Raw genomic sequence first — 26,372 nt, forward strand, 5'->3', positions numbered from 1 at the left:
GCTAGTTATTTAGCTGATGCTATAATCTCCTCGATTTAACTCAAACAATTATAATGGGTAAAGGTAGAAACCCTCAGGGTGCCTGTACAACTTCGTATGAAATAGTTCATATTCGAGTTCATCACAAGCTAGCAGCTGCCAACTGTATGTACCTTACCTATGTGTTGATAAGAATGCTGATATGAAATATGAAAAACAACCTTTAGTCGATGTGCAAGTTGCAAATTGAATGGTGATTTAAGCTACTCTATTGGGTTTATATATTTGTAAATCTGACTCTGAAAGATCACCAGCCACGAACCTCACTGCACGTTACTGGTCTACATGTATAGAATTCCTCATCAACCGCGGGAATCCTTAAACTACAAAACAGCATAGCATCCTGGTAAAAGTAGTGACGGCATTAAAAATAATAAAGTACCCCGAACCTATTGGCTCTTTGCCTACGCAAGGGACGAATCATAATACGGCTTATATGTGAGCTTTAGGGCTGGTTGGATGTCAACACATGCACGTGGCTGCCTGCTAGATGAATGATATCGATTTGTTGGGTAATGCGTAGGATATTTAAGTCAAGCGTAGCAGCGTAATTGGGGCCTGGAAATCGGATCTGCTACGCCAAAATCGTGTATGTTGGCAGGTCTGCATAAGGTATCACCAATGGGTCATAATATATCATCCTTGATCACTGTCGTATGAAACTAGCGACACTTTGACGTCCCAATGTTCGATAAAACGTAGAAAGCAGGGTCTTCTTTGCCTATGAACCTTCCGCGCTGCCTGCATTGTATAGTTACGCCCCTGGCGCTGCACTTTTTCTAACACAGCACAGGTACACTGAATTAAAGCCATTAGCAAATGAACAAAATATGCCTTTTTCAACCACAAATAAGAGATACATAACAGCGACTTCACGCAGAGGCTCTGGCTTAGGGGCCCCTTGAGCTCATGGGCCCGTTCGTTAATCCATCCCTGACTGGAACGCGGTCAAATAAGGTATGACGTCATTCCCGGCTCTGACTTCCGAGATAAATGGCATGCGCCATCATTCCAGGCAGATTGCTGCCGTGCAGGACGCTATTGCGCCCACAGCCCCTCCTCCTGCTGCTATGCCACAGGAAAGTCTGTATCCCACTCTGCCTACTCCAACACTGACAGCCCCTCGCTCTTCACCTTCTAAGTACCACAGATAAGCCAGCTGTGAGTCTCATTCCTATCATGCCAGTACGTGTCGCAGGGCCTGTGCACACACCAGTTAGACAGTCCCAGTGATGAAAGTGACCAGCTTTGTTTTTCACACCAGGAGACATATATTTGCAAATACGCTTAAGATGCTTAGTTGAGGATATTTAAACTCAGACTTTTCCTGACTGAGTCTCTAAGTCTATGGTAGCAGAATTATCATCAGTCTTGAATGCTCAAGTTATACAATTCATAAATTTGTGCAGATTCAAAAGTAAATGACAAAGTGAAAGCTATGTATGTCGATGTGGTAATTGATCAAATTAATCCACTTTGACTAAACAGGCTTCATGAGGCGAAGACAGATATTGGTGTTATTGCTGCACCCGGGTCAAAGCCAGGTTCTGTGACATGTACCCCTGTGATGGAATTCAAGAAAGCACATTTCAAACCGTGGCAATGGATTTTCTCTGCATGCTTTATTCTGTTAAAACATTAACCACAACAAGAATTAAATCAATTCCAAAAATGCATCTGGTGTTCTGAGTCATTCGCTTAACAGGGCACACATGATAGGTACATTCTTCGAAACAACACACTATCAGCAAGATAAACTATATTCACTCTGAAATCACATCTAAACAAAGCACGTTAGTAACATAACACATGAAATGCATCAAATCAATTAACAAGCTAACCCATGTTCACCGTAATTACAGCTTATCCTGCTTAACTAATACATGGCCCTTCTTGTCCTTAAGCTGTAGGCCTATTCATTTAATGCATGAGACTATGCTAGTTGTCCATATGACAATATATGTTCAGAACATCATTACTTGTACAGCCATTGTTAGACTGTTATCCTACTACTTGAATGTCTAGGCATCGTTTGAAATGCAACTCATTATTTCATCATCATGGTAGAAGTGAGATTCAGTCACTTCTCAACGGTCGGGGCTAATCCCCTAGCCTTAGTGCCTAGCGCCATTTCCCAGCAAACACGTGTTTAACAGGAAATACATAATTTCAATAAAACTCTTTAACATTAACATCTTTAACATTGTATTGGCTTCTAAGCTAGCATATTGGGTTGAAGAATACACATGATCTTATGAACATATGATGGGATTCAACGGATCACATCAAACTGTTCCCTGCATGGTTTATTCTGCAGTTAAGCCTACTTCCCATCACTCCCTTAAGCACCTTCTAGTGGCCTGGATATGCAACTCTATAAATAAAATCACAGTTCACAATAAAGAACACAAACAGAAATCAGGGGTGGAGTCATGAGAATAATATTTGTTTTGTTCTCCCTTCTTTAACATCCCTCTACCAATGTGCCACAACAAACAATGCTCTCTTTTATGAAATAAAAGCCAAAATTTGAGCCACCAGTTGATCAACTTTAAGATCCTCAGAGTTTACACCACTCAAAATGGGAGCCCTAATTTTACTTTGTGTACAAATTATTATACGGTAACAATGTGTCATATGTTTGAGAATGTGCTAAAGTGATTGCATTATTGACTTGTGTGTAATACCATGGGGAAGTTACTTACACAAGAAAACCTCAAAACCACAAGAAAAAAACATTATGCAAGGAATGTCAAGTCTGTCCTATTCCAATGTCCTGTTCCGTTTTGGTCATTATCTAAATGCGGTAGACCTGTAGGGTGCTAGTCACTCTGTGCAAGTCATTGACTCTAGACCTGTAGGGTGCTAGTCACTCTGTGCAAGTCATTGACTCTAGACCTGTAGGGTGCTAGTCACTCTGTGCAAGTCATTGACTCTAGATTTTAAAAAAAGAGTCCCAGACCATCATGCCTCCTGCTTCATGTTCGACAGTTGGCACATGCTCAAAAACAATCTTTTCACCCACTTGAAGGTGTACAAAAGCCCTGTGTGATGAAGTGAAGATTTTCATTCATCTCTTTACAAGACTTTCTTCCCGTCTTCAATAGTCCACTTGCGGTTCTTAGTGGCCTAGGAAAGTTTTGTTCCTTTTTTTGCCATTTCAAATTATTCTCTTCACAGCTTTATTTTTGTTAAAAAATTGTCTTTAACACCAGAGGATGCTTGCTTGTACTTGCTTATGTATCCTGTAACATAAATGAAGTCCACACTGTGTGTCAGTGTAACAGGCCCACTCTTATAACTGGTGTTACTGTCAGGCACAGTTCCATGGTACAGTACCAGTTACCTCATAGTTTACATAGCTTACATAACATACACAACAGCTAACTTATAGGTTATCGGCTAACTTGTTTGTTGGTTTATTTGTGAAACAGTAGTGGTAGTAACAGAACGGATATTCTATAATTTCCTCCCTCATCATATCTCAAACATATTCCGGCTATATTGTTGACAGAAACTACATTGTTAAGTTAGTTAGCCACAAAGCTAATGCCACGGTTTCTCAGTCTCGCAATTTAAACTTCAGCAGTTACAGTCATGCATTACAAATTGTAAGCTCAATAAAAGTGAGCACTTTGAAAAAAAATACATGACAGAGAGGGTTGATTCATCTCCATGGCCCATCTCTATGGAGCTAAAACAGAGACTTTCAGTTTGGCATTGACTTAACTTTTAATTAACTAACATTAACTTTAGGAACTGAAAAGATTTTTTATGTTTTTTTTGTTTATTCTGATGTCTTTTTTTCGTTGTCGGTACTTTTCAATTTGAACTTACTGTCTCTGTTTTGGCGTGGAACGGGAGGAGATTGATGGGAGGCACAAGAAATACATAATTTGCATAGAACCAATGGGCAGCGCGTCTCTGAACGTGGGCGTGGCCGGATGTATTGGAATTATTAAAAAAGGAAGAGAAAATCCCATGTCAGCCCGTTCAATGGCACTTCTCATCTACAAAAAAATATTTTCATCGCTAATTGAACACTTGAAACTAGTTTAGTGGGTTTTTTTCAATGCCAAACTCAAGGTCTCTGTTTTGGCTTCATACATCTCCCAAATTTTGTTGCATGTGTTAACAACAGTGTTCATTCAAAGCAACCTATCGCATAGTTTAAATTGACAAAATGGTGGTTGAAAAATGTTTTGTTGTAACTTCTATAGAATTAAAAGCAATAAACTGGATAAGTGAGTATATGGAAAGTAGGCTAGTCATTGTGAAAAATTAGGTGTGAGCTTATAACTATCAAACAACAATAAAAAAGAATACCTGTACTTTATTATATATTTATAACTATCAAACAACCATAAAAAACAATACCTGTACTTTATTATATATTTTTGTCCATCAAGTAGAGCCTTTGTTTCCAGATAATTATTTAAACTACATTATGTCCTATCTTGGTCAGAACTCTTCGATCACTACACTAAATGTTTGGGAAAAATTATTTGTTTATGTTATGTGTTAAAATGAATATCAGCCGATATATTATTATTGTTTTTTAAAATAATTAAATATCAAAATCAAAGTGGTCTTAAAAATCTTATATTGTTTGGGCTCTAGTCACCAACCATTTTATATCTTCAAGTTTGTCTGTTTTGATTTTCTCAAGCCATCCAGACCCCATTAATTACTCCCAGCTCCACTAAAGGCTCTTGTTTATGCCTCTATTAAAAATAGATCAAGGTCGCCCGGATTGGGTGAATACGTTGTTTGTTTCCTGGGTTTTTGTTGTTGTTTTTTTACATGAAGTACTGTAGATGTTTGGACAAGATCTGTCTTTTGACACAACTGAAAAACCCAAGCAGAAATACTTCGATGGACATAGTGGAACAGCAGTTTCTCACACAAAAATGATTGCAGTGCTCACATGTCCTCTGTAGAAATGTGCCACTACAGCTCTGTCTGTTTGAAGTTGGTCTCTTAGTATCGCCTGCTTAGCAGTGATTGGCAAAGCCTTGAAAGGTGCCGAAGAGCGTCATCATCACCTTTGTTGTGTCTGAATGAAAGCTTTAGGTCGGGAGGCTTCAGACCGGCAGTGACATTCCCAGGCTGGAAGCTCATCCCCCTAGCACACGCCAGGAGATATGACTCACACCTCACCTGTGGCCAGCGAACCTATGGGACAAATTGAAAGAGTTATCCATTTGGCTTTGTCCCAAGAGTATTCTTGAATTATGTAAATAATTGTAACTACGTGTGGGTTTGGACCAGGGGCGGAAATCACAATATTTTACTGTGAACATTATATGCAATTTCATAAATATCTATAATACACAATATAATGATTTTTGCATTTTGCCATGTTAACGCTCAGAAACATCGCACATGGTGGGTGACCTTTAGTAAGTAACATAGTAGTGAAAAAGTTAACTTTAAACAAAAGATACGTCAGGAATGTCTTTACATTGACCACTCAATGCAGTAAACACTGTTTTGTACACTGCAATTAATTAACCCTCAGTTTTTGGTTCATTAACAAATATTAGCTAGGTAAAGGGTTAGCTATGTAGCTAATTGCTAGCTAGCTACAGAATTGACAAATACAGCTTAGCTAACTTCAACCTACCTAACCTTATTAACCTTAGCTGTTGTAGCTCAATAACTCACACTACTGTAGCAGATATATACTACCCAATAAACTAAACCCATACATGGAGTACTATTGCCACCTACTGATTGTTCTTGGTATGGGCGGTTTAAAAACAAAAACTTGTATGCATCCTGGACTGATAAACAATATTTCTGTAACTTTTATTATTTTGTATTATTATTATTGGTGGTAGTCGTAGTAGTAATAGTAGTAATAATATTACTAGAGCTGTCAAGATTTTAAAAAGTAAATCTAATTACATTCTTTGTGATTAATTATATACAATTTATACAACTAAATTAATCGCATATATCAATTTGCCGTGAAAATCATTCAAAAATCTGTCAGATTTGCCATTGACGTGAAGTGACAGAGTAAAGAAGCCTTGGCAGTGTGATGTTCACCACACGTTAATGGCAAACAACAGATACTTCAATGAACTTTATTTAAGGAAGAACACTTTATTCCTGATTAACCCAACCCAGTTTTTTGTCTAAAACTACCCAGCTTACTAACAGACTACACCAAAAAACTGTGTCTTGTGCGAAACTGAGGTGAAGAAAAGTTATATAGTTGAACAACAGTTTTTTTCTTACTGTTATATTTTACAAATTACCATTGGGGATTTTCATTGGTTTTTGAAAGTGTGTCTGAAGTTTTGGAAATCTCCTTCTCAATCTCAAAAACGAGGTGATGTATACAAATCATTCCAAGATGAGGCTGTAGATCTAACACCCTGCTACCAGTACAGCCCAAAACATGGTTGTAGCTTCACATCAAAAGCACGCAGTGGGAGAAATATGAACTATTACCGCAGCACAGACATGATTTAAATTAATTAATGTATTCATCAGAGTGTGATTATGTTGTAATCTAAAAAAAATTACAAATTATTTTTCTATAATTAATTAATTTAAATCAACATGCTATTTTGACAGCCCTATTTTTTTATATTTAAAACATTTCATATTAAAAAATCTGAAAATTAGACAACCAACGATCAAGTTGTAATAAAGGATTACTTTCAGTGGCAAATTGTAAGGCCCTGCTAAGCCTTCTCTTCTCTTACCCTTCTCAAAATCAAGGAAATCAAATATATTAATAATCAGTCTTGAAAAATGGACTAGGGAAGGGAAATAAGTCCAATCAGGGTTTCTTTCTCCATGAAGGATTCTACTAAACTCCCCCAGATAGCATTTACTTTTGGGAGGCATCCGCACGCAAGGACCTCACACATGGTTTCAGACTGTGGGCTTCTCTTCCCCTACATGTAGCAGTTGGACTTTTTTTTTGCCTGCGCTATGACAGCTTGGGATAAAAGGGAATCTTTCAGAAGCATCCTTCAACATGTACTGGAAAAAAACCTGACTTCTCAGCAAAATAATAATATTCAGAGACAGCAGCAACCAAGTTGAGTTAGCTAACTTTTGTGAAGTGACCGTGTGATTGATAACTTTATTGTAACCCTTTACAAGAAAATATTGTTATCCTAGCTATCTTATAGTGGCCATTAGGATAATGTTTATGTTAGCTTACTGAACGGGCAAGATAACAGCCGCAACTAACGTTGATGAGACACGCACAAGCACTCATTCACACTTGGGCACTGTAAAGATGTTTTGATTTGAAAATCCTGCATTGAAAAAGGCCTACATGAAGAAACAACGAAAAGATCGTCATTGAAAAAGCACATCAGAATAAACAAGAAAACATCTGCCTGGTGTGACAACAAAACTCTTGCTAAGGCTATAGCTCTGTGTCTGGAGACTGTCCTACTGATCAAACAGGATTTATAAGAATATACCCAGCCGTCCACAAGCAGATGCCCCCCCCCCCCCTTATGTGCCGCAGTTCTGCTTAAGGTTTTTCCCGATTAACAGGGAGTTTTTCCTTGTTCTTCTCGCCATTGTGCTTGCTCTAAGGGGGTTTTAGGCCCTAGGCTCTGTAAAGCGCCTTGAGACAATTTTATTGTTTTTCTGCTATATAAATAAAATGGAATTTAACCCTTTGGGGACTAAGGCCTGTTAGACTTTTTTAGGTAGTCTGACATGCCTTGATGTTTTTGTACATTTCCTCTAACTAAAAAACATTGATGCACAAGTGGCATATATGTAATGTTTCTGGGCGTGCTCTTTTTACGATTCTAGGACAAAATCTCATAGAGCTTTAAAGGCATATTTACATCAAGAAAAAAAAACTATTTTCCCACCGGTGGGAAATAGACCTTTAATAAGCGGGAGACAATCCTTGGAAAACATGGGATTTGCAGAAGACTCGCCAGGATATACACTGACAAAAATCCCAACTGCCAAAGATGCCCCATTCCTCATTGCCCCTGCCACTTAATCCCATATTGTTTAGTTTTTCTCTTCCATTCCCTCCTCTTGGTCCTCTGTATTTGACAAACAGTCTTAGATGTGTAGCCAAACAATTACACCAAACCCAATGCCTGCCATCTTTGGTGTCATCGTAGAAGAGAAGGGATTCCCCCTCTCAAATAGTCGGTCGCAAGCCTTGTCCTTTGCGTCTCTCCTGGCCCGCCGCCCCATCCTTTAGTAATGTCAGTAATATTACTCTGCTCTCGGTTATGGATGCTTGCAGGCATGTTTTATTGTTGTTGTAGTGGATTCCAGTTACAAAACGATTTATTGTTAGACATCATTTGTATACAGTATGTAGAGTTGAATGAAAGAAGTTTAAAAAAAAAAGAAATGAAATAGAATTATCTTTGGGACAGCCCTTTACTCCTTGTAACCTAGTAAATTGCCTAGTAAAAAAGAGAAGAGGAGGTGAGTTGCCAGTATCTATCAATGTTTGTGTGTTTGGTAGAAAATGTCTCAAGGGGAGATTCCTGGACAGCTCTGTTTTGTGCTCTCGCATGGTATATTGCATCACTACCATCAGTACTTTGGTTTTCCACTAAACTAATGATATTGTCTCTTCAAAGGTGATCAGACATTTCCGCCCCTGGTTTTGACAGACTTTAGCCACCTTATCTCTATTACATCTACAAAACATAGTTGATGATATAACCAGGATGTAGGTCTCACTCTGTGAAATATCAATAGATGTCGGAGAAGGGGTATTACCAGTGGGTAATGGCAGGAAGGAGGCGCTGACATACTCTGAGAGAAACCCAAATTTCAACAGGTCAAATTTACAAATGCCCCTGCACAAAATAATTTAAGGGCTGAGAAAATGTTTCAATATTTCAAATGAGCTTTTCCATAAGGCCAGAGACAGAGAGCGGAGCACAGACAGGCTTACATCCCCTGGGGGGTCCACACAGTGAGCATATAGAGAAAGAGATGGAGGGCACACACCCAGCCCTGTGGTCAAGAAAGAGAGCAAAGTTAGAGCAGCCCCACTGAACAGCCCAACATTCAATCACACATATTACACATTCACATTCACATACACATACACATACACATTCAATCACACATATTACACATTCACATTCACATACACATACACATACACATTCACATACACATACACATACACAGCTGACAGCATTGTAATGAAAGTTCCCCATGCGTGACAGCAGGAGGTATTTGTTCTTATGAGTAAGGGGGAAGAGCAATGGAGAGGATAGAAGTATAGTGGAGAGGATAGAAATCAAGGGAACTAAAGAGGAAATGGAAAGCATGATTTGGCCTTATGCACAGCCATAGTTAGAAGGTGAGCCATTATTTGGCCTTATGCACAGCCATAGTTAGAAGGTGACCCATTCCATTATTTGGCCTTATGCACAGCCATAGTTAGAAGGTGACCCATTCCATTTCAATCTGTGTATCATTCATTCAATCCATTATTCAATTTAGAAAACAAAAAATGAAAATATGAATAATTATGTCATTTCATAAATAGTTCTTCAAATACAAAACATAATCAAATAACAAGCAAAAATAGTGAATACAAAGATGTTTAATGGAAAAGGCAAGATACATCATGACTAATCATATCTGGGAAAGGTCTGATATTAAACACTTTTGGACACACTTTTTCCCAAGATGACTTACACTTCCTGCAGTGGCTGGGAATCAAACCCAGGTTGACTACTTGAAGGGCAGCGACGCTAACTACTGTACCACCAACTCCCTACACGTTCCAAATATCCCAGAGGAATTCAAGGCTTGAGTCAGATCTACTGGAATAACTCAGGATTTACACAAAATATGACACGCTCCTCTCCCTCTGTGGTTAGGAATGTACATTTAGGAGACTTAGTTGGGGATCATACACTATTCTTATCTATTCCATTCCAGGACCAGTCGTGTGTGAAGGAGTGTCTTTATTTGAACAATTACCAACCTTTATTTGAATAAAGACGCGCCTTCACACACGACTGGTCCTGGTCAAGAGTATCCTACTATTATTGGTAATGAAGCATCATATCTTTGACAGGTTATGTAATACAATTTCATTTATAGGAAGAAAGGCCTATGCATTATGCTTTCCCTTCCAGAGAGGGTGCAAGATGTCTATGTCATTTTGAGGAGTTTCAAATGAATATCTCTCTAAAATACATTGGTAGATTTTGTATCATTCTTTGTCATTCTTTGTCTGGATCTTCCAAGAGGGCTAGTGTATTATTAAACAGAAATGGGATATATGATAGATGTGGAGCTAAAACAGAGACTTAAAGCTTGGCATTGAAAAAAACTAAATTGGAATATAAAAAACCCCACTAAATTGAAGAATATAACATTGGCATTGAAACATTTGTATTGAAATTAACTTTGGGCACTTTGGGATTTTTCAAAGGCAGTCTTTTCTTTGTTTCTTAATTTTGGTTTCTTCAGCCTTTTTCAGTGCAGATTTGTTTACACGGCAAGTATACTTTTCAATGTCATCTGACTGGTTCTGTTTCGACGTGGAAGGGGAGGAGCTTGACGGGAGGGATATATTATTTGCATAGGTTCAGTGGGCATAGCATCTCTGAACGTGGGTGTGGCCGGACTTTGTAAAAAGATTGTAAAAAGGATTGTAAAAAGAAGACAATCCGACGTAAAACAGTTCAATGGCACTTCTCATCCACAAAGATTTTCATCAATAATTTAACACTTGATGAGAAACGATACTACGATACCTAGCTTAACTTGATACTCAGGATGAATTAATGTCCATACATTGTGTGTCCTTGATAAAAAATACACATATACATTCAAGGATCATTTTATCATCTTAGTCTTGAACATAGTGCTATATATGCGGTATGGGAATTCCATAGACAGACACTGTCCTGTTGGCAAACCAATAGATGCCACCTCTAGTTTATTTTAATTTTATTTTTTCATCTGGCGATACATAATTCAGATCAAAGCCGTGTCTCTCTACATGGCTATGATTCAGGTATCCACGCAAATACAGTTGTCCACAGGCGTCGATGCCCAAGTTTAGAACATGTTTCTATCTAATGAGTGTCAGGTCCAAATTTAATTAAACCCACGTATTTGTACGGTCTTCAACGATTTCAGCCAACTTCTTTGGCACTGTGGGTGTGGGACTTTTCTTTCCTTAGCAACTGTTGCCATTAGTGAACAAACTAACTAACCTTACCCAGCTTATAGCAAGTAGTTAGCTAGTTAATACAAATGATGACTTAATGGTATAGTTATATTGATCTAGCCGTTGTACACTTGAAGTGCACTGAAACACTGTGTTTCTGTAATCGATACTATCGCTAAATAATGACTTGTTTTCACGTGACCAGGGCCCTATTCCTCGTACCTCGCTTAGCGAGTTACCAAGATCATTTTCAGGATAAGATAACATAAGTCCGCCTTTTCGGTTCCTCTAAGCAACTTTGGCTAAATCACCATAGCAACACATCAATAAACTTGAACCTGCTCCAGCGTAGGCTAATTTAAGTGAAGCTGGATAAGCCTGCCACACCCCCGGGAAAAAAGGGCAGCTCCCTTCCTGAGAGATCCCATTGACCAAGGAGCGATATTAGTTAGATTAGCGTTTCATAGGGAGAGAGTTCTTCCAGATCGCCAAGATCCGTTATCACATCATAATGACTTCCTATACGAGCGCTATCGATTCTGCCGACAAGGAATAATTTATTTACAAGACCTTCTCGAGCCATACATTGCAAACACCACACGCTGCAGCCGAGCATTGACTGTCTCACAGACTATGCATAGCCTTGCGCTTTTTTGCGAGTGGTACATTTTTGTAGCATCGGCGATGCGGAGAACAAAGCACTCATAATTATATGGCAGTGTTATTAGTACACCATAGCATATTATTATTGTAGAAAATGATTAAGGTGGACTCATGATAAGAATAGAGAGAAATACACACAATTTCTTTTCACTGCTTCAATTTATTGAATTTCTTATTAATAAATTTAGTCATTTAGCAGACGCTTTTATTCAAAGCGACTTACAAGGAAATGTAAGGACACATTTGGTAAGGAGGTGAGGGGAATCTAACTAGCAACCTTACGATTACTAAACGACTCTTTTAAACAACTCCTTTACCACCTGTACTACTGTCGCACTTGTCGTAATACACACATACATAGATATCCCCCCATACACAGCTTCTTGTCTTGCTCTCGCAGCGGTGGCGGTGTTGGATTTTGCCATGATTATGGTCTTGTATTCTTCATAAGCGTTCATGATCATCTCCTGCTCAGTAGCGGAGAAAAAAGAGGCTCTTTCTGTGAGTTTAGTAGCCATTGTACCGTAAGAAAGTCATGGTTTTGGTGATCGATGCTTCCCCCTTTTGAAGTAGGACGGGCACGTGCAATTACCCTGATAACTGAAGTCTGGTTCGAATTAACGACATTGTTTGAGCGCGGATCAGCCTTGGACATAGCCTGTCCTCAATCATCGCGTTCATTTAAACTGGCTAATAGGACATTTGATCGACTTTGTTGAACCACATACGAGGAATAGGGCCCAGGTATGATGCCAGAAATGTATCTTTACTCCAGTTGGCTTTACCTCATCACGTTTGCTAGTCCATAACAAGCTAACGTTAGCCAACGCTAAACAGAAGAGTAAAGGGCTTTTAGCATAAAATGAGGGGCAATCTTTCACCAAGTATACATGATGTCTGAACACTAATCCATCCTTACAGTGTGCAGTTTAGCTGATAGCTAGGTATGGTAGTATTGATGCAGATTATTGTGAATGAGAAGTCCCATTGAACTGCATGGCTATAGCTTCTGTGGGATTGCTCACAGGATCTATGCAAAACATACATTTGTTGATCCTGCCTACCAAACCCCACCCCTTCCATGCCAAGTTGACATTGACAACTAGACATCAAACAAAGTGAAAACGCCCACCAGAATAAACAAAAAAAAACATCAAAACATCTTTCCAGCGCCCAAAGTTAATTTCAATACAGGTGTTTCAATGCCAGTATTCTATTTTTCAGTTTAGGTTTTTTTTAATCAATGCCGATTTCGTTTTTTTTCAATGGCAAGCTTAAAGTCTCTGTTTTTGCTCCATAGACTTTTCCCTCTTCATTCACTACATTGATGTCAGAGTAAGCCCTTGTCTCTCAGGTTTGTTTAATGTCTATGTGAAGCCATTCAACATAATTCATACGTGGTTGCTATGTATGGTTGTGTAGTTGCTATGCTAGCTAATTAGATAGCTAGGGAAATAGTTCCATTTGCATGAAATGATAGCTAGTTATCTAGCTGATGTTACAGCCCTCAATTTAACTGATAAAACTATAATAGGAAAAGATAGAGACCGTCAGGGTGTCTGTGCCGCTTCATGTCAACACAAGCTAATGAGTACATATTAACGGGGACGGCCCATTGTTCCGAAAGCCCGATATTCCGAAATCTCAATATTCCGAAAAATAGTCCCCCTGGCAAAAAATTTAAATATTTTAAGTGGCACAAAACACACACAGCATTTAGTTTGCGCAGCGCAGCAGAGACGCTCACCGGGCTATCACGCATATAACTTTTCCTAGGCAATATTTTGTTAACTTAGCCTACTCTGGTTTTGAATATGGGGTACCACTCATGCGAAGGAAATCACCGGCAGATTGTCGCAGGACATCAGACATATCTTGTCAAGCACTGACAAAGCATGCATGCGTTGGCAATCATAAAAGTATATTTGTATCATCGCGATGCAAATGCCATGTGTGTATAATAATATTCTGAATTAAAGTTCATGCTTGTGAAATAAATTCATTTATATGATTGTGTGATTCATTGGGATGTGCATGAGGGCTATAGTGGTTCCCGTTGCTGTGCTCAAAATTTCGGAACAGCGGGCTGTCGGAATAATGGGTTTTCGGAACATTGCCATGGAACCATATTAACACACGTTAGCAGCTAAAATCACACTAAAATCAACAGGAAACTAAAACAGCAATAGCAATGTGTCTTTTCTAGTTTTCCAGTTGTCATATGTAGGTTATGCAACGATGATGCAGACCTAATAATCATATTTCCCATATTATTGTTTAGACTCTAAACTTTAGCATTTCTATGGAAGCAAAAGGGAGATTATCTGCACGGCGGGGCGTGTCACTAATATGTTTTATCCTGACTGACGTATGTATGACCTTTGATTCTCTGTCGTCCTCCCTTACCAACCCATACCATTCAAACACAGACATATACACATTTACACTTCTGATTCTCTGTCATCCTCCTTTACCAACCCATACCATTCAAACACAGACATATACACATTTACACTTCTGATTCTCTGTCATCCTCCTTTACCAACCCATACCATTCAAACACAGACATATACACATTTACACTTCTGATTCTCTGTCCTCCTCCTTTACCAACCCATACCATTCAAACACAGACATATACACATTTTGCAGCACTCTGTAATCTCCAGGAAGTGGTGTTCCAGGAACTTTGCCAGCTTGAACCTTCCATTAAACATCTTAGTAGTTTTGACTAAATCAAATGTGACAGTTTTCGGCCAGTCTGTGCACATTTTGGGGTTTGAAGTTTCCATTTAGAAACGAAAAACTCTAAAATGAAAAAGGAAGGCTTATTTGATTGTCAATTTAATTACCAAAATTAAAAACAAGTCATTTACCTTTTTCTAACTTGTACATCAGAAATCTACATAATTTTTTTTTCTGAAACCGGAAGTTGTCATATATGTCAGAAGAAACTAAGAGTATACCAAGGATTGGTAGCAGTTACACTGTACATTTGTTTTAAATTACCTGTTCAACCTGTTTATTAATAAAGAAATACGTGTATCTAACTGACTGATGTTGAAAATATGTCAGTTACCAACCAGATCCGCCTCCAATAACCTGACATTGAGGACAAATTATGTCTTGAGGCTAACATAGCCGTCTATCTAACCTTACGTGTTGAAAATACGACATTTTAGGAATTTAAATTCATGTGTGGGAGAACTAAAGTGTATGTTTAGGTAGCGTATTATTTAACAACTTGCTACAGTCATACATCCATACAGTTTCTGACAAAACTATTTCTGATAACAGAATAAAATGCACTCGAAAATAAAAATCAAATTACACTTTCTTTTGTATGAATTGAAACTTCAAACACCAATAAATATACAGTCCCAATACTGCATGTTTGAAACTTATTTTAGGTGCTATTAAAATCAAGGGTCAGTCAGTGAACGGCGATGAATTGTTCAAGGACCTTATTATGTGCAGTATGTACAAGAAATCTCTGCCTGTGGAATTAGAGGTCTGGAAGCGCACTTCACCTCAGTTTTTTACATAATGATTTCTGGTCAAGTTTGTGATTCTGAGCTCTCCAGGAAAGGGGGAAAGGAGTGAGTTGGGCAGTATATTGCTTGCCTTGTTCTCTCTGAGTCCTCAGCGTCTGGATCTCCTCATGCAGCCTCGTCATCCCTCTCTCCAGCTGTGAGGTCCGCTGCTCTGCTTCCTGCAACCTCCTGAACAAGCACCAAATCTTAGTTGACAAACTAGTTTTTAAAGCCATCTTCAATTCTGTCAAATTCATCTGATCCTGTAGAAGACAACCAAAATTGGGATCAGCACTAAGCCAGAAGACAGTTAATTGAAGCTGGTGACATTATTCTAACATACGTACTTCTAAAGTGGTAAACCTTGCCTACTGTTCTTTGCAACGGGTTGTCTTGACAGAGGGACTGAACTTTGTAACTGTACAATCACAAAACATCAATAAGTTCATTTTAATTTGTCCGTTTTTGTCGATAACATCAAACATGGTTATTGTTGTTGAAACTGTGGCCCTTATATTAATGCTTATGCTTCATGTGTGAGGGCCATATAGAATCAAAAAGGAATCTGAGGCGCGATCATGAAGTTGAGAGACTGGGCCTATATATAGACTGCCTCCTGGATACGCTTAAAGAACAGGACATGTTTGTAAGTGTGGCAGGAGTGCTGGGAGTGGTGCATCACTGCACAAAGTTACTACTTCAAAGGGGATGGCGGCAAAATGTAAATCTGGGACGGTTTTTGCTTTTTATAGGCACAGTGAACCTCTGAACCTTCTGATCACACTTCGTATATACCAGCCTACTATTCTGTTGGTCCCCCACACATCTCCAAAACAAGGTCTTCCAGACCTCTAAAGGCATTTTGTAGTCTCTGGCAGAATATCTTTTAAATCATGTAAATTGTGAGGTGGACCCCACCACTTCCCACAGACGCTCAATAGTATTGAGGTCTGGGAAATTTGAAGGCCAGTTACAGAATAAAATGTGAAGTGTGGAATCCATCTGAAAGAGGCTACTGCCATTGGGGAATAACATTGCCTACATCTGTGCATGTTTCATTTTCATAAGAACATATGCATTATCAAACATACATATGTTTTATTTTATTTTACTCAAGGGTCTTCAAGAAGATTGATCTCCACTGACTCATCGTCATCCCTAAGGCCCACTACCATTACATACTTCACTTTTGCCAGGTGTCTGTTCCTGGCTTGCACAATGGACTTAATTCTTGAACATTTTCTTAAGTGTCTTCTTAAATATCTTCTTGCAAACTTCGTAAGACCAACCCTAAGAAAGATCCTTGCCAGATTCATGAACGCATGGAAATATGTTCTTAAACCGCCAAAGTGTTCTTAGCTGTGTACTGATTCTTAAATTGAACGTGCGTTCTCGTACACCTGAATTTGCATACATAAACGCCCCGCCAGCTCCTTAAAAGGGCATGCAACCACATGCATCCACAGTACCGAACTGTATGAGCGATACCAAAAGCTCTATGAATCTGACCCCTTTGCTGAAACTACCACCTGAGTAGGTGAGAGACTCATGACCTCCATTTCAGAATGCCGCCAGCTGAAGTGGAAAAACCTGTTGGAGACAACTGATATGGCAAAAAACAGCAAAAAGGCATTGTAGGTACACTGGAATTCGTCCATTGTGGTTGACTTTAATCAATAACTTACGTATGTTTCATCCGGTACCTACGTAAGCTTTCCCCTATCATAAAAATGTAACCTGATGCATTTCTTAACCACGCCCACCTGAGCGTGAACAATAGCCGCATCTCCCCAGATGTGACCCTCTCTCTCTGTCGGCGCCCACCAGGCAAGGACCTCTACACCTCTCTCCCTCCGGGCATCGTCCGCGAGGAGCAAACTCTTTGACCTCTCTCACCTCAGGCATCGCCTGCACACGGTGAGGAACAACTCTCTTTGTTCTCTCGCAACAAAGACCACTCACTTTTGTCTTACGGCCGACACACGACTAAGATCTCTCAGTCAACGAACTGCTCAGTGAGACGAAGTAAGTTTAGCGAAAGCAGCTAACATTAGACCTGCTAGCTAAATTGCAAAGGAAAGGCAGCTAACAATAGACCTGCTAGCTAACTCTACACAACGGGAACAGAAGGCAAACTGCAACGTTCTGAGCGATCAAATCCTCTGACCTAAACTGCAGTGAAACAAAGACATCACAGCAAGGACAAGCTACGGACAGCATCATCTCTTCTCTGCCTCATATACGTCGGACCAGCACAACACTTTTCCCAAAGGACTGGTAACTCTGACATTAACTGGGCATTTAGCTATCCTAGCTATTCACAACCTGGCTAAGCATAAGACTGTTTACATGCCATTGTTCATGTGTTTCATATGTTTTGTTTACCGAACGTAACTGTTTATATATTTTCATTGTTAGGTGGTAGTTGGCTTCCCCACACCATCTAAGGGTTATCGTTAGGATTGCTTCTCAGACACATCGGGTCTTGCATGCATCACTAACCATTTCCCTCTTCTAACATGGCATCTTAATCGCGCACGATTACCTATACATTGGCCTTCACATAGCCACACACGCGAAGAGAATACTCGAACTTCGCGCTGCATATAGGCTCGTCCTTGTTCACATCACATGTATGTTCGCGTACGTGCACACACATGCACGCGGAACTACGGTGATCAAACAAAGGAACACACACACACATTCTTTCTGGCGCGCTCCTAACAGCGCAACCCCGAGCTCACAAGCTCACACACATACTCCCTCTCTATTACACATACACCTATTCCTTCAATTCATTGGTTAGTTACATTTAGCTAGATTACATTTTGTGTGTTATTTCTTATCATTGTGTAAATAAATACTTTGATTATATACGCTGGTTTATTTAATGTTGCACAGGAATGGACGTTGCCAACCTCTTCTATTCAGAATTCTAATGACCTTCAACCATACTATTAGTAAGGTAACTTTGGTTGTAGTTATTAATTTAATTATTAATCAGAGTTCCAAATTGATAGTATAATATATTTTATGAGACTGATATATTTAACGAGACTGATTTGTGGATTATCATTTTTGACCACGTGGAGGACACTACAACTTAATTGATCTGCCTTTGTGTTGAATGGTTGATGCCTGTCCAATCGGGTGAGATTACCAACATATTGTTGCTGTTGCAAGGACAGCACCAGTGTGTCTTGGTGGCCCTCGCAAAGACGGTATCACGATTTACACACAATTGCACCCACATTCACCCGGCTCCTGCTCACAGGGTAAGTTACCTACATAGTCTGGTACTCCCATGTGAGGCTGGTACCAATTTCACCTACAGCATGGAGCCTCATCCCAAAAATCATCAACGATCCATCGACCCCAACTCAGCAACAGTATACAACCACTGCCAACCAAGTTGAACACCAGCTGCCGATCAATGGGTAAACCACCACTAAACAGCCAAGACTAAAGGTAGATCGAGTAAAGCACTCCCAAACCATGGGACAGACTAAACCGTTGAATATCAGCATCAACACCCTTAAAACTGGTAAAGCCATCGGACTGAATAACATTTTCACTGAAGCGATCAAGTATTTTGGACCTCTGATGAGGAAATGGATCCTCGAGCTGATGAATAAGTGCATGCTGACAAAAAACAACCCAAAGATCTGTAGGAAAACCAGGATTATTGCCCTTCTCCAACCAGGATTATTGCCCTTCTCCAACCAGGCAAAGAACCAGCATATGCAAAGAGCTTCCACCCAATCTCTGTGCTATGCCACCATGACATGATGCTCTGTTTGAGGGCTTGATTCTCAACAGGCTTGCCCCTATTACTGAACCAGCCATCATCTCTTAACAAGCCGGATTCCGACCGTGCAAATCTTCAACAAGCCAACTTCTGAACATCACTCAACACATGGAGGACGGATTCCAGAAAAGACTGGTAACAGGAGCCATCTTTGTTGCTTTATCTGCCACATATGACACTGTGAACCATTGCCTCCTAAAAAAAGATCTTGGAGATGACAAAAGACCTGGCACTCACAGACCTCATTGGAGCCCTCCTGAAAGACAGGCACTTCTTTGTTGTCCTGAATAACAAGCAGAGTTGCATGCAACAACGGACTGGCCTACCTCAAGGTAATGTGCTGGCCTGTCAAAGGGTATCCGTGTCGAGAGTCTTTTAGGGAAGGCACAAAAGGCAGCAAGGAGACAAAAACTCTATGGTTGCAAATGTATTTGTCCTCCACCAAGTGCTTTATCCAAAATGAAAAATATAAACAAAAAGACTGATATAAATGAAAACAAAAAGATATTTACAAACTGTATATGTACAGTCAATAGTACAATGTCGTATACTACGTCCCTACACTGAGACAGCACATAGGAATTTGCCCACTCTTCTGAGGCTGATAGAGATAAGCAGTTCTCAGTACAAAAACATCCCAACAACTACCACGCTAACCCTTTTAACAGGTTGAACTAGCCCTAATTAGCCCATACTACCACTAACACAGGGGTAATATCATATGTTAGAAGAAATACACATTAAACAACATTATAATGGTACGAATAATAATTATAACTAAATCAGGCCTTCACAATATTGATAATAATGGTTATAGGTCAGATTCACCATCGGAAACCTTATACTATAGTTAATTGATTTTGCGAGGCGGAAACCGTGATCCTCGCAACCTACCCAAACCATAAATGCGTCCCGGGACGGGAGCGCACTTCCTTATACAGGAAAAGAAGAATCAATGGCGTCAAAAAGCCATTCAAGCTTGTTTGAACATTATTATATTCTATATGTACAGACAACGGAAGAACAGGGATATAACTTCCACACATTCCAGTCAAGCTAAGCCAGTTCATAGAGATATGTGGGGATGTACAATACGGACTGTAGAAGTCTCCGTTGGCGGTTAAAAGTATAACGAAAGTCCGTTGTGTCCGCCATTAGGACACGGTGAGGAAGCGCTTAGGAAACGCGGCGCTACACACCCCCCTCCTTATGGTTGGCCCTCTTCATAGAGGCGGGACAGGAAGTCCGCGGTTACATTGTCTTTGCCGGCTTTGTACTTCACAGTGACGCGGTATGTTTGCAAAGACAAATACCACCGTGTTATCCGGGCATTACTGTCTCTGATCCGATGCAGCCATTGTAGTGCCCTGTGATCAGTCTCAAGCACAAACTCTTTACCCATGAGGTAATATTTTAGCGTGTCCAAAGACCATTTAATGGCCTGGCACTCTTTCTCCACAGTGGAGTACCTAGTCTCTCTAGGGAAGAGCTTACGGCTAATGTATTGTACAGGCCTTCACTCCTCCCTCTCACCCTGCAGCAACACGGCCCCAAGCCCCTGTCCAGAGGCATCAGTTTGGACCATGAAAGGCAGGTCAAAATCAGGGTTCTTGCGGGTCAAGTCAGTCAGTGCTGTACCCCGACTGGAGAAACTGGATATGAACCGCCGGTACCACCCAACCAAACCAAGAAAGGACCTCACTCCCTTCTTGGTCGTGGGCGGTGGACAGCTTTGGACAGCTTCAACCTAGCCCACCTGTGGCCTAGGACATACCACAGGTAGCAAACCTCCGGTCGGGCCAGCTGACACTTATTGGCATTGACTACCAGTCCCGCATCGGAAATCCTCTTGAATATATCCTTTAGGTCAGGGGTTCTCAAACTTTTGCAAGCTGGGCCCCCCCAAAGCTGGTTAGGGGTAGTTGGGGCCCCCCCAGCGCGCGGCCCGCGGCCCGCCGCCACCACCCTCAACTACACCACCATATATAGATAGATAGATAGATAGCATATTGTTATTGATAGGCCTGACATGTCAAGGTTAGGCTATTGTTAGGCCCATACAGACAAATATTATAACTATTTATTATTATTATTAGGGTTCCTCCGTCAGGAGGAAACCTATTGTTATTGTAGGTATTATTATTATTATTCTAGTGCAATGGGAGTCAATGGCAGCCCCGAGAACCGTATGGTAACTTTTTCTGAAATTTGGCACACTCATTAAGGACAGTCCCTTCTTCACTCACACCAAGTTTCATGTCTCCCACTAGACCACACTAGCGCCACCAATGGGTCAAAGTTGGACTTTTGTTAACACTGTAACTTTTGAACCGTTTGACCGATTTTCAAAAATGAGGTACCATTGGATTCCTTGGATCAAGACGAATTCAACACACCCTATGGCGTAAATTTATATAGATTTTCCGCAATTTCCGGTTTTATCAAAAACCTTTGAAAGGCATCAACTCCTACAATGTTTGTCAAATCTTCTTCAAAATCACCAGAGATGATCTTCAGACAAAGCCTCACAAAAGCATTCCAACAGAATTTTGATCCTCACAACCGTTTGTCCGATACAGCCACTCAAATGCAGCAGAAAAGCTTTCAAACAGGAAGTGAAGTCATATCTCAGCAAATATTTCAGATATCAACACCAAACTTGGTATGCACGTGGAAGACACTACAACATGTCCCCATGTGCAAAGGCAACTTCATATCTTCAAAAATGATTGATATAAAGCAAATTGCATTAATCGCTAACGCTAAAATAATGCTTTACACATTTTTCATTCAAAAAGTGATACTCTGATTCAATCACAAGTTCATATGAAGACACTTGAGAATGTTTAGTACACAAATCTGAAAAAAAGTTGACTGTAAGATGAAAAGTAGATTTTTGGTGAATATTTGAAACATGCATGCTTGGCTAATTGCTACCACGATTTCCAATATAATCTGTCCCTGTCCGCTCCTTCGCTCCCCGCGCGGCTTGCCCCAATTCTCACAGACACAAACTTTCACCTGACACACCAGCGCAATTCCCAATGTAATGTAGCCGGGTAGCTTTAGGACCCAGGAGTTTATAGGCAAGCCCACGGGTGACAGGCTACATTTGTTAGCTTTAGGATCCAGTAGCTTCTAGACAGCCCATGGCTGACGTGCTGTTTTCTTAAAGTGGCATTATACAGTAATTGTACATCAGGATTAGGGTTAGGATAAGCAGTTTTACCTTAAAATAACAGTTTAAAAAAAATTGGGGCGCTACAATGACTTTTCATATGGAGAATCGCCTCCGTGCCATTGCCATACCAGGGTCCGTAGGCATATTACTGCTAAATGTAGGTTTGCTGGAGCTGCCCAATTACTACTGTCTGCTGAACTAGTAAGTAACTTATTTGCCGTCTTGCTTAGTCTTGTGTGTTGCACTTGATTGGTGTTTGACTGTGTTAGGACAGTTGTTGACTAACTAGTTTGTCATAATGTCAAAGTCAGCACATTTCAAGAGATTTCGTTAGTTTTAGCCGCTAGCATATCGTTAGCGATTAGCAATTGTTCCGTTATGCTACTTTAATAAGACCTGCAATAGTTTAAATTGCCGTGTTGTAATGGAGTCAATTGTTTGCTGCGAGGTTTACTGAATGCTTTAGGCATTAGCTCCGTGTACTTCAGGTAGGCTGGCAACTCTCTTACTACATCCATAGTAGCTAGCATATTTGCATGGTGTTCAACCTGGTGAGATGTAGCCTAATGTTTTTACCACATAGCGACAGACTCCTCAGCCGTTGACGTGACTGTGGACGAGTGTTGAGCAGCGAGGTTACAATTCAACAGCCCTCGGTATGTTTTGTTACATAAGTTAAGAACATTTATATAATGATGCTGTTGCTATTGTGTAACTAATACTGGCATTTCTACCACAGGTAGTGTCCAGCAACTGCCACTGTTTTTCCCACATTAGTTTCTCATTGTTTTATTTCTTTCTGTTCTCTGTTTTGTTTAGCTTAAGGGCCTGTTTTGTGTGCGTTATTATTTTGGAGTTATATCTGTATTTTGAGCCTTGGTTATGCTAGGCTTGCTAACCTGGTGACAGAGCTACCAACTCTCACGGTTTCGCCGTGTGACACACGCTTTTGCATGTTTTCACACGCACTTCACGCTAAAAAAATTCAGATTTTGGGCTGGGACGCGTTCGTTCCTTTGCAAACTCCCCGACATTATATGGCGCTAAGGAGCGCATCTGTAAACCTATTCGCTGCATAGACATCCTATTTTCCCCGAAAGTCCCGAAGTAATAGCGACAGCAGAAGAGTTACAAAGAGAGACAACTGGGGGAGAAACTCGCGAAGAGAATCTATCGCTGAAGAAAATCTTCATCTCCAATCTGAGCAGAGACTAGGTATGTTAATGACATGTGGTTCAATTAAGTACTCACTCTCTTAAACTTTAAATCTTGAAAGAAATTATTCGTTTGTGTTTGTGTGTGTGAACTTGATTTTGTGTGGTGAATGTAAACTCAGCTGTCATTACAAGCAGCAGGAGAGCACCTTGTTAACCTTGTGGTATACTGCATGCTCAAATCATCATAGCATTGTTTATTTAGGCTGCTCACATAGCATTTATCTTTTTATTAACAGGCCAAAGAAAAGGACTCACTCTGAAGACTTTTCCAAACAACACTTTGAACAGGTAAGATGTATTCCCAAAGAATTTAACATAAAGACAGGAATGATGAGGTATGTTCACTCCTAAACTGCACCTGAGTTATTCTTATATGGCTTTTCCTCGAACATGTGTATGAACTGCTGCTGGTCGATGACAATATACCTATAACTTAACAACCTGTAACTCTACTTTCATAAATAGGTTTCCCCATCTCCTCCCATACCATGGGCCAGAGGAGCATGACCACCTGGGTGAGGAGTTTCTGAATTATCAGACCATGCCAACCACCTCCCTTCAGGACGAAACTGAGATGGAAAGCTTCTGGGCTGGAATGGCAACACGGAAACATAAGGTATACTTTTTTTTGGCTTTCTTTTTGGCAGGTGTGGCTTGGCTACATCTGTTGCTATTATTGATGCATGCCTATATTGTGTCATACATGATGCAAACTATGCATGTTGTATCTGAACTTTGTTACAGTGTACTTACAGTATTAATCAAAACAAAATATGGTATGTTTTTCCATTTTGTTCTTTGTTCATTCTCAATAGGTGGCAGGAACCAAAGAATTTGAGAGGCTTGTTGCCGTCGCCAAGCTGGTCCTGGTGTTGCCCCATTCGAATGCAGATGCTGAGAGGGTGTTTTCAGTGTTCAGTGGGACTGAACAAAACTAAGACCAGAAATAGCCTGGCATTGGATGGCACCCTGTCTTCAATAATGGCCATAAAGATGGCCGACCTGGAGCCCTGTTTCAGATGGGAGCCCCCCTCAGAGGTCATCAAGGCCTCCAAGAAGGCCACAGGCCAGTACAACCTTGCCCACAGATCTTAGAAAACGACTAACCAGGTTCTGATCTGCACCTGATACCTCATTTTTAGTTATTGTGTATTGTGCATGTGTTGATCTATTGTATTGCTTAAGAAGGCTACTGTTTAAGCACTTTATTTGTTGCACTTTTTTGTTTGATGGAACGTGTGGTGGGAGGCTTTGAATAGTGAAAAGTATTTCTCCCTAACTAATCTTGTGTCATTTTTTGCTGTTCATAAATCGTTAAGTGCTCTTAAATTAAGTGCTCATAAATCATTAAATACAATTATTAACAATATAGGTTAGGTTCCAGTTAAGAATTAGTTGAATACCATTGTAATCAAAATGTCAATCAACCTACCTTGGTAAAATCTTAAACACAGGTCTATTAATTAGGCTATATTTTGGTACATAGACAGTCATTGAGGCACAAGAATAGTTTTCTGGTTGAATGTTCAGCTCAAGTCTAAAAGGCCCTACAAGTCATGATCAGATGAACATGAATCAGAATAAGTTCAGGTATTGCACATCTTTAGCATACCACCCAAAAATCCACTAGAATGCAGGAAATAACATCTACTTAAACCAAAATGTCCTGGGGGTGGACCTTCAGCTATGTCTTTGCTTCACAGAATGTAACCAATGTTGTCCATCTCCAGTAGGCCCCACAGTAGGCAGACTTTGGGCCCCAAAAACCAACAGAATGCAGAGCACAACATGGGTACAACGCCAAATTAATTCCAATTCCCTGATATCTGAGCCACCCAACGTGTGTAGCTGTTTGCGCGGCAACATTTTCTCACTCCAAGGTTTTTTGAAAAGTTGGCAGCTCTGTGGTGACACGTTTTAGTACACTTTGCAGTGAGTGTGTTTGCCCTACAATGCTAAAAAGTTGCAGTCAAATTTGGCAAAATTGCTAGCTTGGATATTATCTTTACATTTAGATGGGTTGGTGGTTACAAACAATGAGGATGCACATGCAGCTTCAAGGCAGAACAATGCCTACCATTTCACCTTTACTGTATATGTTCCATCCACCCCCCCTTTCTGAATAAAGTTCCATTGATCTGATTTGTTGCTATCTGTTGCTATAAAAACCAATTTAGCCAAGCTAACTAACATTGTTTTTAGCTAGCTGACATTACCATTCAATCACAAACAAAACATGAATAGAAATAACTTGCTAACAGGGTCCTCACGTTTAATCAAAAGCTTGTAGTGAGATGCATGACCCCCCCGAGACAAGCTTTCATGTTAATAATACTGTTGGTCACCCTGATTGTGCATGTTGACCAGAGCACAGGTGGCCTGACAGAACACGCTTCAAAGTTGTCACTTTCAAAAGGGTGGCATTTTAACCCTGTCAGTCCAAAATGTCTAAAACTTGGTACCCATGACTTATTGCTCATGGGAAACAAAAAAGTCTCAAGAACCCATAATGTCACCAGCATGGATATTTCTCCACAGTGACAATTTCTGAATAATTTTAAAAAATGACTTCAAATCGGCCATTGATCCAATTAGCTGTCCAATGTTGTGTACATGTATGAAATACATGTCAGTGTCATGTCAATTTTGTAATGATTGGAATGTTGAGGAGGAACCCGCCATTGCTGCCTGCAGCTATATTTATTATTATTATTATTATTGTTATTATTATTATCAGTAATAGTAGGCCATTCATTATTATCACCAT

The 26,372-nt window shown here is 40.1% G+C and overlaps 1 protein-coding gene across 3 annotated transcripts in view; it reads right to left on the minus strand.

Moving 5' to 3' along the window:
• Positions 1-1,642: 1,642 nt before the first annotated feature.
• Positions 1,643-26,372, minus strand: part of LOC105900802 (DM1 protein kinase) — a 62,912-nt gene continuing 38,182 nt past the window's right edge. For 2 of the 3 annotated variants that reach the window (XM_031571578.1, XM_031571580.2), the window contains exons 12-14: positions 15,491-15,588; positions 2,895-5,214; positions 1,643-2,851 (exon numbers count right to left, since the gene is read on the minus strand). In XM_031571578.1, the coding sequence (XP_031427438.1) occupies positions 5,189-5,214; positions 15,491-15,588 (124 nt within the window). In that variant the 3' untranslated portion in view covers positions 1,643-2,851; positions 2,895-5,188. The remainder of the gene's footprint in view (positions 2,852-2,894; positions 5,215-15,490; positions 15,589-26,372) is intronic. The other variant, XM_031571579.1, reaches the window with a different exon arrangement.

The sequence above is a fragment of the Clupea harengus genome, chromosome 8, assembly GCF_900700415.2.
Source record: "Clupea harengus chromosome 8, Ch_v2.0.2, whole genome shotgun sequence".
NCBI classification, from domain to species: domain Eukaryota; kingdom Metazoa; phylum Chordata; class Actinopteri; order Clupeiformes; family Clupeidae; genus Clupea; species Clupea harengus.